This window comes from Carassius gibelio, chromosome B23, assembly GCF_023724105.1.
Source record: "Carassius gibelio isolate Cgi1373 ecotype wild population from Czech Republic chromosome B23, carGib1.2-hapl.c, whole genome shotgun sequence".
NCBI lineage: Eukaryota > Metazoa > Chordata > Actinopteri > Cypriniformes > Cyprinidae > Carassius > Carassius gibelio.
Window position 1 is genome coordinate 27,744,017 of NC_068418.1, and position 15,000 is coordinate 27,759,016.

At 39.5% G+C, this 15,000-nt stretch overlaps 1 protein-coding gene across 3 annotated transcripts in view; it reads left to right on the forward strand.

Moving 5' to 3' along the window:
- Positions 1–15,000, forward strand: part of LOC128011618 (ephrin type-B receptor 4b) — a 44,474-nt gene that overhangs the window by 8,139 nt on the left and 21,335 nt on the right. The window contains exons 1-6 of one of the 3 annotated variants that reach the window (XM_052594247.1): positions 3,587–3,605; positions 3,994–4,064; positions 9,558–9,839; positions 10,463–10,844; positions 12,976–13,131; positions 13,236–13,565. In XM_052594247.1, the coding sequence (XP_052450207.1) occupies positions 4,002–4,064; positions 9,558–9,839; positions 10,463–10,844; positions 12,976–13,131; positions 13,236–13,565 (1,213 nt within the window). In that variant the 5' untranslated portion in view covers positions 3,587–3,605; positions 3,994–4,001. Of the gene's footprint in view, positions 1–3,586; positions 3,606–3,993; positions 4,065–9,557; positions 9,840–9,882; positions 9,926–10,462; positions 10,845–12,975; positions 13,132–13,235; positions 13,566–15,000 lie in introns of those variants that run through there. The other 2 variants (XM_052594246.1, XM_052594248.1) reach the window with 2 other exon arrangements.

Genomic DNA, 15,000 nt, shown 5'->3' on the forward strand with positions numbered 1-15,000 from the left:
GCTGATCTTACAGGAGGACTAATAACGTCTTCCAGACCAGACTGAATGAAAACACCAGCTCGATCATGAAGAATGAACGTGTGGATGTTAATAAGAGCGACGCTGAGCCGCGTGTTTACTTTAGGAACCAGTTCTTGAGCTGAAACCTCCTTCAGGATAAAAACAATACAGTCAGTAATGTTCTGACCTCTTCTCTTTGCTAAATACACCGTATGAACCATAAAACACATTCATTATCATTTTACTGTTCTTCAGTGCTTCATTCATGTTTGAATAAATCTGGAAAGTTTTTATGCCACCATTAAAACGTTTATATTCAAAAGTTAATTTTCATTCATTTTTTCACTTTAAGTACAGTAATGTAGCACTAGTGGAGAGAGTTCTTACATTTGAGAAAATCTGCAGAATAATTGACACTGAATCAAACCCAGTCATGAAATCTGTGTTAAAACCTAGTGCTCTCTCTTTAGGCCAATAAGGAAGAGACTAAAACTGTAATTCATCGACCGGCCGCTTGAGGCTGGTGCAGAAGAGAGTCAGTCCCATACACTCCCCATGTTAAAATGCCCAACTTTACAGCAGAAAAAAACATGTTTACAGCCTGGTTCAAAAAATGATTTTGGTCTATATTGCTAATTTTGCCCTTCATGACAACTGTGAGGGGGGTGACATTTTTTATAACTAATCTGTTTAAATTATATTGAGCCTTAAAGTTCTGCATAATTAAGGGCGTGGCCATTTGAGTGACAGGTGGATTGCCACTGCTGTCACAGCCGTCGCGCTAGGTGGGCGTGGCTTCAGCAATCAGCTCCCGCCTTTTTGCCCATTTTCGTTTTGCCGGGAGAGTCGCACGGTGACGTGATGGCGACGGCCCGCTCTGCAAAACCCAGGCGGCAAGGAACTCGACCGGAAGTTGAAGTCGGCCGCGTGCCGCCATCTTGTAGCAGAACTTCACTTGCGTTAGCATCCCATTGACTCCCATTCATTTTACACTTTACATCTGAGGCGTTTAAAGACTCCGTTTGTCCATTATTTATTTATAAAGATACACGACAATGTATAAAGGGCTCCATTACCTTCTATGTTACATTATGGCCCCGTATAAACAGTTTTTAGTAAATGGTCGCATTACCGTACAGACAGGAGGAGAAGCTTGCAGGCAATTAACTTAATATGGCATACTGGCGTTACATTTTAAAATACTATACAAAATAATTAATCAGAATACTTACTCCTGCTCAATCACGACAAAGAACTCCCCGCTCAAGCTCGTCGTCTCTGCAAGATTAACGATGGCAGTTTGCACACACAGCTACTAGAAGATTTACATCTGTCAGACAGGTTGCTGACGTCGTCAAGCTTCGTTTGAGTCTGCGCGTCAGAAACGGAAGTGCTAAAAAAATGCTGAAAATGGGCTTCACTTGTCTCAATTGAGTTCCAATGGGGTCGCTGTGTCCATTTCTTTTACTGTCTATGGTCAAAACCGCTATTGAGGAGACTATGGGTGACGTCACGGACACTGCGTCCATAGTGTTTTACAGCCCTAGCTTTAACTCGCTGTTTATATAGACTACAGCAGACCTCTATGATATGTGTGTGTGTGTGTGTGAGAGACAGAGTGTGTGTGTGTGTCTGTGTGTGAGTGTGTGACTGTGAGAGAGAGAGAGAGAGTGTGTGTGTGTGTGTGTGTGTGTGTGTGTGTCTGAGAGAGAGAGTGTGGGTGTGTGTGTCTGTGTGTGAGTGTGTGTGAGAGAGAGAGAGAGAGAGAGAGAGAGAGAGAGTGTGTATGTGTGTGTGTGTGAGAGTGTAAGAGTGTGTGCGTGAGTGTGTGTTTGTGTGTGTGAGAGAGAGAGAGTGTGTGAGTGTAAGAGAGTGCGTGTGTGTATGTGTGTGTGTGTGTGTGAGAGAGAGAGTGTGTGTGTGTGAGTGTGAGTGTAAGAGTGTGTGTGTGTGTCTGTGTGTGAGTGTGTGACTGTGAGAGAGAGAGAGAGAGTGTGTGTGTGTGTGTGTGTGTGTGTGTGTGTGTGTGTCTGAGAGAGAGAGTGTGGGTGTGTGTGTCAGTGTGTGAGTGTGTGTGAGAGAGAGAGAGAGAGAGAGAGAGAGAGTGTGTATGTGTGTGTGTGTGAGAGTGTAAGAGTGTGTGCGTGAGTGTGTGTTTGTGTGTGTGAGAGAGAGAGAGTGTGTGAGTGTAAGAGAGTGCGTGTGTGTATGTGTGTGTGTGTGTGTGAGAGAGAGAGTGTGTGTGTGTGAGTGTGAGTGTAAGAGTGTGTGTGTGTGTCTGAGAGAGAGAGTGTGGGTGTGTGTGTCTGTGTGTGAGTGTGTGTGAGAGAGATAGAGAGAGAGAGTGTGTGTGTGTGTGTGTGTGTGTGTCTGAGAGAGAGAGTGTGGGTGTGTGTGTCTGTGTGTGAGTGTGTGTGAGAGAGAGAGAGAGAGAGAGAGAGAGAGAGAGTGTGTATGTGTGTGTGTGTGAGAGTGTAAGAGTGTGTGCGTGAGTGTGTGTTTGTGTGTGTGAGAGAGAGAGAGAGAGAGTGTGTGAGTGTAAGAGAGTGCGTGTGTGTATGTGTGTGTGTGTGTGAGAGAGAGAGAGAGAGAGTGTGTGTGTGTGAGTGTGAGTGTAAGAGTGTGTGTGAGAGAAGAGAGTGTGTGTGTGTGAACGGACGCCTGTAGCTGTGTGAGTGTTTGTTTTGGAGAGCTCGTCAAGGTTGTTAGCCTAATTAAACTGAGAGCCACTGGAACGCAGCGTAATTATCACATCTTCAGCCAATCACATGCCCCATTACCTCTCATCCAATCAGCTGCCAGATGGGAGGAGCCTGAGAGCCAATCATGTTTGAATTAATGATGAGTGATCAATAATTGACCGAACACTGTCCAAACATTTTTGTCAATTGAAATAAAACTAAAACAAAATATGAATATTTAATGAAAAGCTGAATAAAATTAAAAATTTTGCCTTGGCTAAACTGAAAACAAAAACAAAAAACTAAAACTGTAATAAAAAAATCATATAAATAATAATGTTTAAAAAGAAGAACTATTTATGTATTGGTTGATTTTTTTTCTTGTGTGTGCGCATGTGTGTGTGTGAGTGTGTGAACTGCTGGATCTTCTTCAAGTTCTCTCTGGTTCTGTCAGTCTCACTCTGTAATCAGCATTGAGTTGATTAGAGGTGTGTGTGAGTATCAGTGTGTGTGTGTGTGTGTGTCCAGTGTGAGCTGTAATTTTACTGTTCCGCTCCATGGACACTCAGGAATGAGCAGGAATTCTGCCAGCCATCCTGTGTGTGTGTGTGTGTGTGTGTGTGTGTGTAATGAAAATGTCACTCGATCACTTTTTTGGCTCTGAACTGCCTCCTGGGTATCATTGTGTTTTCACTGGAAACAATGGAGTAGAGACGGACAGACAGAATGCTGGGACGTTTCCCGCTCCTCCCTCGTCTTCCTATTCTTTGTGTAAAGCGGCAGCAGTCCCTGAACTCCCTGTCGTTTTAATCATGACAGATGGAAATGGAAATAGCTGGAAAGATTTCTGGGTTCTGATGTTAAACTGGGCGTTGATGGCTCTGTTTTCACAGCATTAGCGTTCCTCCACCAGACGCCTGTGTGGTAATTTAGAGCAAAAACTCATCCTAAACACATTACGTTGCATTAAATATGTCTGAAATTAAAGCCACAGTAATGCGGTGTTAACGCCATGTCACATTTAGCATAATTATGAGTTTCCTTCTTTTGAAAACGGTTCACGTCTTTGTCTTGTAATTACAAGTTGAATTTTATTAAAGAACGCTGTAATGTCACATCAAAACTACTTCTGCAGTTGAGTCATGAAGCTCTGATCATGTGACCACCTCTTGTCTTTGATTATGGTGTCTGGTTAATGTGTGTATTTATATTTGTAAGTGTTTTACTGTCGACCAAACTAAACTGCACGAGTTTCTCATCAGATGATGTTCTACAGCTGCTGTAAGTCTATATATCTCTGTCTCTTTCTCAGAGGTGCTGATGAACACGAAGCTAGAAACATCTGATCTGAGATGGACCATTTACCCCAGCAGTGACCCTGAGGTGACACACACACACACCTACATGAACTCACGAGACTGTCAGGTTAAGATCCTCATGAAACACCACCAGCTGCGTTTATATGCAAATAAGTATTTTGTAATAGTTTGATCAGCTTTTTTGATCTGATGAACTCAGAGTAAGTGAGATATAAACTCAGAATTAGTGAGATATAAACTCAGGATTAGTGAGATATAAACTCAGGATTAGTGAGATAGAAACTCAGAATAAGTGAGATATAAACTCAGAATAAGTGAGATATAAACTCAGGATTAGTGAGATATAAACTCAGGATTAGTGATATATAAACTCAGGATTAGTGAGATATAAACTCAGGATTAGTGATATATAAACTCAGGATTAGTGAGATATAAACTCAGAATAAGTGAGATATAAACTCAGAATTAGTGAGATATAATCTCAGGATTAGTGAGATATAAACTCAGGATTAGTGAGATATAAACTCAGAATAAGTGAGATATACACTCAGGATAAGTGAGATATAAACTCAGGATTAGTGAGATATAAACTCAGGATTAGTGAGATATAAACTCAGAATAAGTGAGAGATAAACTCAGAATTAGTGAGATATAAACTCAGTATAAGTGAGATATAAACTCAGAATTAGTGAGATTTAAACTCAGTATAAGTGAGATATAAACTCAGAAACTCAGAATTAGTGATATATAAACTCAGGATTAGTGAGATATAAACTCAGGATTAGTGAGATATAAACTCAGAATAAGTGAGATATAAACTCAGGATTAGTGATATATAAACTCAGGATTAGTGAGATATAAACTCAGAATAAGTGAGATATAAACTCAGGATAAGTGAGATATAAACTCAGGATTAGTGAGATATAAACTCAGGATTAGTGAGATATAAACTCAGAATAAGTGAGATATAAACTCAGGATTAGTGAGATATAAACTCAGGATTAGTGAGATAGAAACTCAGAATAAGTGAGATATAAACTCAGAATAAGTGAGATATAAACTCAGGATTAGTGAGATATAAACTCAGGATTAGTGATATATAAACTCAGGATTAGTGAGATATAAACTCAGGATTAGTGATATATAAACTCAGGATTAGTGAGATATAAACTCAGAATAAGTGAGATATAAACTCAGAATTAGTGAGATATAATCTCAGGATTAGTGAGATATAAACTCAGGATTAGTGAGATATAAACTCAGAATAAGTGAGATATACACTCAGGATAAGTGAGATATAAACTCAGGATTAGTGAGATATAAACTCAGGATTAGTGAGATATAAACTCAGAATAAGTGAGAGATAAACTCAGAATTAGTGAGATATAAACTCAGTATAAGTGAGATATAAACTCAGAATTAGTGAGATTTAAACTCAGTATAAGTGAGATATAAACTCAGAAACTCAGAATTAGTGATATATAAACTCAGGATTAGTGAGATATAAACTCAGGATTAGTGAGATATAAACTCAGAATAAGTGAGATATAAACTCAGGATTAGTGATATATAAACTCAGGATTAGTGAGATATAAACTCAGAATAAGTGAGATATAAACTCAGGATAAGTGAGATATAAACTCAGGATTAGTGAGATATAAACTCAGGATTAGTGAGATATAAACTCAGAATAAGTGAGATATAAACTCAGGATTAGTGAGATATAAACTCAGGATTAGTGAGATAGAAACTCAGAATAAGTGAGATATAAACTCAGAATAAGTGAGATATAAACTCAGGATTAGTGAGATATAAACTCAGGATTAGTGAGATATAAACTCAGGATTAGTGAGATATAAACTCAGAATAAGTGAGAGATAAACTCAGAATTAGTGAGATATAAACTCAGTATAAGTGAGATATAAACTCAGAATTAGTGAGATTTAAACTCAGTATAAGTGAGATATAAACTCAGAAACTCAGAATTAGTGATATATAAACTCAGGATTAGTGAGATATAAACTCAGGATTAGTGAGATATAAACTCAGAATAAGTGAGATATAAACTCAGGATTAGTGATATATAAACTCAGGATTAGTGAGATATAAACTCAGAATAAGTGAGATATAAACTCAGGATAAGTGAGATATAAACTCAGGATTAGTGAGATATAAACTCAGGATTAGTGAGATATAAACTCAGAATAAGTGAGAGATAAACTCAGAATTAGTGAGATATAAACTCAGTATAAGTGAGATATAAACTCAGAATTAGTGAGATATAAACTCAGAATAAGTGAGATATAAACTCAGGATAAGTGAGATATAAACTCAGGATTAGTGAGATATAAACTCAGGATTAGTGAGATATAAACTCAGAATAAGTGAGAGATAAACTCAGAATTAGTGAGATATAAACTCAGTATAAGTGAGATATAAACTCAGAATTAGTGAGATATAAACTCAGTATAAGTGAGATATAAACTCAGAAACTCAGAATTAGTGAGATATAAACTCAGGATTAGTGAGATATAAACTCAGAATTAGTGAGATATAAACTAAGAATAAGTGAGATATAAACTCAGGATTAGTGAGATATAAACTCAGAATAAGTGAGAGATAAACTCAGAATTAGTGAGATATAAACTCAGTATAAGTGAGATATAAACTCAGAATTAGTGAGATTTAAACTCAGTATAAGTGAGATATAAACTCAGAAACTCAGAATTAGTGATATATAAACTCAGGATTAGTGAGATATAAACTCAGGATTAGTGAGATATAAACTCAGAATAAGTGAGATATAAACTCAGGATTAGTGATATATAAACTCAGGATTAGTGAGATATAAACTCAGAATAAGTGAGATATAAACTCAGGATAAGTGAGATATAAACTCAGGATTAGTGAGATATAAACTCAGGATTAGTGAGATATAAACTCAGAATAAGTGAGAGATAAACTCAGAATTAGTGAGATATAAACTCAGTATAAGTGAGATATAAACTCAGAATTAGTGAGATATAAACTCAGAATAAGTGAGATATAAACTCAGGATAAGTGAGATATAAACTCAGGATTAGTGAGATATAAACTCAGGATTAGTGAGATATAAACTCAGAATAAGTGGGAGATAAACTCAGAATTAGTGAGATATAAACTCAGTATAAGTGAGATATAAACTCAGAATTAGTGAGATATAAACTCAGTATAAGTGAGATATAAACTCAGAAACTCAGAATTAGTGAGATATAAACTCAGGATTAGTGAGATATAAACTCAGAATTAGTGAGATATAAACTAAGAATAAGTGAGATATAAACTCAGAATAAGTGAGATATAAACTCAGAATTAGTGAGATATAAACTCAGTATAAGTGAGATATAAACTCAGAAACCCAGAATTAGTGAGATATAAACTCAGAATTTGTGAGATATAAACTCAGGATTAGTGAGATATAAACTCAGGATTAGTGAGATATAAACTCAGGATTAGTGAGATATAAACTCAGAATAAATGAGATATAAACTCAGAATTAGTGAGATATTAAACTCAGGATTAGTGAGATATAAACTCAGGATTAGTGAGATATAAACTCAGAATTAGTGAGATATAAACTCAGGATTAGTGAGATAGAAACTCAGAATAAGTGAGATATAAACTCAGAATTAGTGAGATATAAACTCAGAAACTCAGAATTAGTGAGATATAAACTCAGGATTAGTGAGATATAAACTCAGAATTAGTGAGATATAAACTCAGAATAAGTGAGATATAAACTCAGAATTAGTGAGATATAAACTCAGAATTAGTGAGATATAAACTCAGAATTAGTGAGATATAAACTCAGAATTAGTGAGATATAAACTTAGGATTGGTGAGATATAAACTCAGTATAAGTGAGATATAAACTCAGAAACTCAGAATTAGTGAGATATAAACTCAGGATTAGTGAGATATAAACTCAGGATTAGTGAGATATAAACTCAGAATAAGTGAGATATAAACTCAGAATTAGTGAGATATAAACTCAGGATTAGTGAGATATAAACTCAGAATTAGAGAGAAGAAAAGTCACAGTTTTTTTTGTATTTTTGTTCTGTGGCAGAAATGGGCTTCCATGCAAACACCACATTCCAGTTATCTTAAAACAATATTCAGATTCCCAGTCCTGGAATAAGCTTGCTTTAATGGGAAATCAGTTGCTTATGTGATTGTCCAGATTTATGGGTGCTAACAGATACTGAGCTGCAGGTTAAGTGTTTAGGATCATTAAATTATTAACTTTAACTAGTGTTTATATTATAATGATTGTCTGCTGCTTTCCATTTGGTGGTGGTGAGCATTTTTGAGGGTGGAAAGTGTTCAAGTCCTAATTGAACTACTGTGTAAAGTAGTATTTAAACTAATTACTGAGCACTAAACCAACTGCAGCATCTGGAATCTCTTGGGGAAAAACAGCAGGAAATAAAACAGCCACAATTTCAGGAATATTCATTTACCTGCACACATCAGTGACCCTGCAGCACAGAAGCAGTCATCAGTGTCACAGACGTATATTTGGAGAAATAGACAACAATACACTGTATGAGTCACAATTATACATTTCTCTTTATGACAAAAATCATTAGGATATTAAGTAAAGATCATGTTCCATGAAAATATTTTATGTAATTATATATCAAAACTTCATTTTTGATTAGTAATATGCATTGCTGAGAACTTCATTTGAACAACTTTAAAGATGATTTTCTCAATATTTAGATGTTTTTGCTCCCTCAGATTCCAGATTTTCTAATAGTTGTATCTCAGACAAATATTGTCCTCCGAACAAACCAGACATCACTGGAGAGATCATTTATTCTGAAGATTTACCCTTATGACTGGTTTTGTGCTCCAGAGGCGTATTACAGAAACCTCCTAACTTTAAAATCTTATCTTATCTGTTTAGTAACCATAGTAGTTTCAGTTAGGACCACATTCAGGACAAAAGCTATTACAGAACAGGATTTCCTAAGTATCTTATCTTAACTACAGTTGGGAAGGGGGTTTCACTGAGACCTCCTAACTTGACAAAAAATCCTAACATTTTCTTAACGTTAGGACAACCCCAAAGCTACAAACATACATTTCTTGGTCCTATACCTTCCAGAATATATAAATATAGATAAATACATTTAAACCACTTAACTTAATGATTGTTATCGGGATGTGAAGAGAACAAAAACTCTTTCTGAAGACAGTCACCTGTTGCACCTTTAAGTTGAGACGTAAGAAACGTTCTGTAATACGCCCCCTGGGTCACGTATAAACACTGTAATCAGATGATCAGGCTGGAACTGGATTATCCAGCAGAGCTGATGTGCTTGTAAACTCAATGACTGTTTAGATATTGATGACATCAAGTGATTATATTCTGGGGAAAGAGGGTGATCTTAAAATCATGAGCAGCAGTGCAGTGTCAGTCTGTGGTTGAGTTCTGGTGATCACCGGAGATAACCCTGCTGTGAGGTCAGAAGGTGTTTTAGTGCTCACTGATGATGCTGCTGTTCCTCAGTGGGAGGAGATGAGTGGACTGGATGAGGAGGGCAACAGCGTCCGCACCTTTCAGATCTGCCCCATGGACACGTCTGTGAGTCACTGGCTGCGCACACGCTTCATCCCGCTGCGTGGAGCCACTCAGGTGTACGTGGAGATCCGCTTCACTGTGATGGAGTGTTCAGCCATGCCTTCCAGCTTCCGCAGCTGCAAAGAGACCTTCAACCTGCTCTACTACCAGAGCGACGAGGACACGGCCAGCAGCACACACCCCGCCTGGATGGAGAACCCCTACAGCAAGGTGCGCACACACACACACACACACACAGAGACACACACACAGAGACACACACACACCCCGCCTGGATGGAGAACCCCTACAGCAAGGTGCACACACACACACACACACACACCCCGCCTGGATGGAGAACCCCTACAGCAAGGTACACACACACACACACACACACACTCAGTCTCTCTCACACACACACACACACACACAAACACACACCGTCTCTCTCTCTCTCTCACACACACACACACACACACTCAGACTCACACACACAGAGACACACACAGAAACACACACCGTCTCTCTCTCTCTCTCACACACACGCACACACACACACGCACTCAGACTCACACACACAGAGACACACACATGTTTTTCCTGTAGAAGCATCAGGATTTCATTCATAGTTGAAAGGGAGAGAGAGGCTATTATGTGAGTCTAGGAGAGCATAAGTCCAAGTGGACGTCCATGACATGCGGAGTCCCACAAGGCTCAATTCTTGCACCGCTCTTGTTTAGCCTGTATATGCTCCCATGAAGTCAAATAATGAGAAAGAACCAAATTGCCTCTCACTCTCTTATTCACACACACACACACTCTCTCACATTCTCTCTCTCTCTCTCTCTCTGCAGGTGGACACGGTCGCGGCTGACTTCCTGTTGCGTCGCGGCGGAGAGAAGAAGTCTAATGTGAAGACGGTTCGTGTGGGTCCTCTGTCTAAGAAGGGCTTCTATCTGGCGTTCCAGGCTCAGGGTGCGTGTATGGCCCTGCTGTCCGTCCGTGTCTTCTTCAAGAAGTGTCCCTCCGTCACCCGCTCCTTCTCCTCCTTCCCCGAGACGCTCCCTCACTCGCTGGTGCAGCAGGCCGAGGGCGTGTGTGTGCCTAACTCCGCCCCCACGGACCAAGCCCCGCCCACCATGTTCTGTGGGGAGGACGGTCAGTGGGTGGGGCCTCCGTCCTCCAGCTGTGTGTGTAAACCAGGGTTCGAGCCGCTGGACTCTGACCGCTGCAGAGGTGAGTAAACCTTCACAGGAAACAGAAGGAAATGACATCAGCGGGAAGGCGGAGCTTGTGCTCTTGTCAAATCCTCCTTGAGCGTTTTTTAAATATTGTTTTCCAGTATAGTTGTTTCTTGGCAGAGGCTGACAGTCGTGAAGTATGTTTACCGTTATTTAGTATTTTTACTGTTATTACTAACCTCCATGCCTTAAGTTATTTAAAATTAAATTATATTAAACTGACTTTTTGGAAAAAAAAATTTTTTTTAAATTGAGCTGAATCTCATAATTAAATAATGAAGTTGAATCTTGATTTAGAAACCGTGCGTGTAGTGCTTCAGAAAGACATTTGACTTTGTTGTGGTTGTGCATGCGTATATACACAAGAGAATTTACATGAAACAGATTGTAATGTATGTAGTGTTCTGGAGTTTCTGTGCGTGCGTGATCCGGAGCGACTGGTTCAGAGGGAAGGAAGTGCTGTGGATCAGCTCCAGGTGTTAATTGTGTGTGTCGTTCTAAACGAGCTGTGTGTCTCTCTGTTAATGAGCGTCTGGATCCAGTGCTGCTCTCATTTAACTGCGTTCGATCTGAAACAGCTGTGTTTATACTCGCTCTCTCTCGCTGTGTGTGTGTGTGTGTGTGTGTGTGTGTGTGTGTGTTGTAATAGAGCTTGATGTAATGCTCTTTTAATGAGCAGGAACTGCTCTGTGGGTGTGGCTGAGGATTATGGGTAATGCAATCCGTCTCTCTCTGCTTCATTCCTCTTTCTTCTTCTTCTCTCCAGAGGAACATGTTCTTCTGCTGTCCGTCAGATGATGAGAATCACACTGATATCATTAATCACTTCTTTATTACGGCTCATTACTGGACTGTCTGTTGAGGAGTGTGTCATCATTAGAGAAACAGTCTAAACACACACACACACACACACACACATCTGTGAGCTCAAACATGAGCAGACCTTACAGCACTTAATCAAACACAAGTTAATACTTCAATTACTTTGTATCTTCTGTCACATTTAACTCACTTCTGTAGACCTTCAATTTTAACTAAACGTATACACACACACACACACACACACTACACACACACACAATTTGTTTATTTCAGTTTTACAAACCCAATTCCAAAAAAGTTGGGACACTGTACAAATTGTGAATAAAAACAGAATGCAATGATGTGGAAGTTTCAAATTTCTACATTTTATTCGGAATACAACATAGATGACAATTCAATGTTTAATCTGAGAAAATGTATAATTTTAAGGGGGAAATAAGTTGATTTTAAGTTTCATGGCATCAACACATCTCAAAAAAGTTGGGACAAGGCCATGTTTAGCACTGTGTGCATCCGCTCTTTTTTTTTTAACAGTCTCTCTGAGCTGAGGAGACAAGCTGCTCAAGTTTGGGAATATGAATGTTGTCCCATTCTTGTCTAATACAGGCTTCTAGTTGCTCTACTGTCTTAGGTCTTCCTCTTTATGATGGACTAAATGTTTTCTATGGGTGAAAGATCTGGACTGCAGCTGAGAGCTGATAACAACTTGGGTTGTGCTTGTCCTCTTTAGTCCAGATGACATGGCGTCCCAGTTTTCCAAAAAGAACTTCACATTTTGAGTTTCAAATTGGTCCTCCAGCTGTCCCTTATACGTACATTTATCTTTTCCGGCCTCTTATTGCTACCTGTCCCAACTTTTTTGGAATGTGTAGCTCTCATGAAATCCAGAATGAGCCAATATTTGGCATGACATTTAAAAATGTCTCACTTTCAACATTTGATATGTTATCTATATTCTGTTGTGAATAAAATATAAGTTTATGAGATTTTTAAATTATTCCATTCCTTTTTTACTCAAAATTGGTACAATGTCCCAACCTTTTTGTAATCGGTTTGAAGTTATTTTAGTATATCAAGTTAATGAAAATAAGAAATGTAGCTTTGGCAGCTCGCTGAAATAATGTAATTTACATATTTACTGTTTTATTTCAGATGTGGAATGATTTTGATGGATTTAAGTTTGGTTATCTATAACGACACTGATTCATTTGAATGATGATTAACTGTGAGCATCGTGTTCAGACGGGTGGTTAGACTCATTAGTGAGCTTGTGTGTGTGTGTGTGTGTGTGTGTTCTCTCGTAGCGTGTGGATCTGGTCAGTATAAAGCGTCCATCGGTGGGAGTTTGTGTCGTGTGTGTCCAGACAACAGTAACACACACTCTCCAGGATCCAGTGTGTGTGTGTGTCGCCCAGGATTCCACCGCGCCGCCAGCGACCTTCCAGACTCACCCTGCACCAGTGAGACTCTCACACACTCACACACACACATGCAGACACACACACACTTTTGCTCACACACCCTCACTCACAGATGACCTCTGACCCCTGTCCTGTCCCCGCAGGACCTCCGTCGGCTCCGCGCAGCATCATCTCTCAGATCAATGACACGGTGGTGACTCTGGAGTGGTCGGAGCCGCTGGACCGCGGTGGACGCTCGGATCTGTCCTACAGTGTGGAGTGTGTGCGCTGCAGAGGCTCCTCCTGCGTCCCCTGCACAGACAGCGTCACCTACAGGCCGGGGCAGGTGGGCGTGGTCGGGAGGCGGGTCATCATCCGTGGACTCCTCCCACACACCACCTACACCTTCTCCGTCATCGCCCAGAACGGAGTGAGCGCTGTCAGTCACACAAGCCCCGCCTCCAGCTCCGTCAACATCACCACCAGCAGAGACGGTCAGCACACTCGGAACGCTGTAGAGGGGTTATGACATGATAGTTTTATTGTTTTAATATGTTCCTTGAGGTTTACTTATAATTATGTTTTTTGCACAAAAAAATAAATAAATGTGACCCTGGATAAACCCACAAAACCAGTCATGAGGAACAATTTTGTGAAAATTAGATTTATACATCATCTGAAGCTGAATAAATGATCTCTCATTGATGTGTGGTTTGTTCGGAGGACAATATTTGTCTGAGATACAACTATTATAAATCTGGAATCTGAGGGAGCAAAAAAATCTAAATATTGAGAAAATCATCTTTAAACATGTTTAAATGAAGTTCTTAGCAATGCATATTACTAATCAAACATTACGTTTTCATATATTTACGGTAGGACATTTACTAAATATCTTCATGAACATGATCTTTATTAATATCCTAATGATTTTTGGCATAAAGAGAAATGTATAATTGTGACTCATACAGTGTATTGTTGTCTATTGCTACAAATATATCTGTGACACTGATGACTGCTTCTGTGCTGCAGGGTCACTGATGTGTGGAAAAATTATAATTTTCAACCCTCATTCTGACCCTCTGTCTAAAACGATCTGTTTTAAGGGGCGTGTCCTTTAAGGCTCGTCAGTAATTAGTCACTGTTATGATTGGCTGTCATCACTTCATAGTAAACCGTATCAGCGCCCCCCATCTAGTGCATGTGAGTGTTCTGAAAACATAATTAAATGATAACAGTAATTTCCAGATGAAGCATTATGAACTATTAACTATTATTTACTAGAGCTGAAACAACGAATCGATTTAATCGATTAAAATCGATTATTAAAATAGTTGTCAACTAATTTAGTAATCGATTCGTCGCTAAATAAATTTTATTTGCCATAAGCGGCTCATTTCGTGCATATTTCAAATCTGCAGTGACCAAAGTGTGGCAGTAATGAGCCACCGGAGGTTTTACTCAGCCAGTACAGCAGGTGAAGTAGCGAATAGCCAATAGCTGGCCTCGTTTTATGTCACGTGCTTCCCGAACAGCGTCTCTGCAGCATTCAGCGGGATGTGGGAGTACTTTACTTTGAGCCTTCAAAATGAAGAGTAACCTGTAAACTCTGCACTACTGAACTGTTTAAGGGGCCGTTCACATATCGTGTCTTTTGCGTGCTCAAGTTCGTTATTTCCTATGTAGGCGCGCAGTATGCACTCTCATAATGGAAGCGACGCGGTCGCGACACGCACGCGGTGCGATGCGCCCGTTTTTCCAGGCGCGTCCACACCGCATCCATTTATCCTTTGCTGAAATTTCCGGGTCTTTATGGAGAGGGCACGTCATGGAGAGAGCACGTCATGGTTGCTTAGCAAAGGCAGACGCCTCAGGGGCGCTTCTGCCCGAGCGCTTTGGAAAGAAGGAGAAAGCGGCGCGACTAGCGTT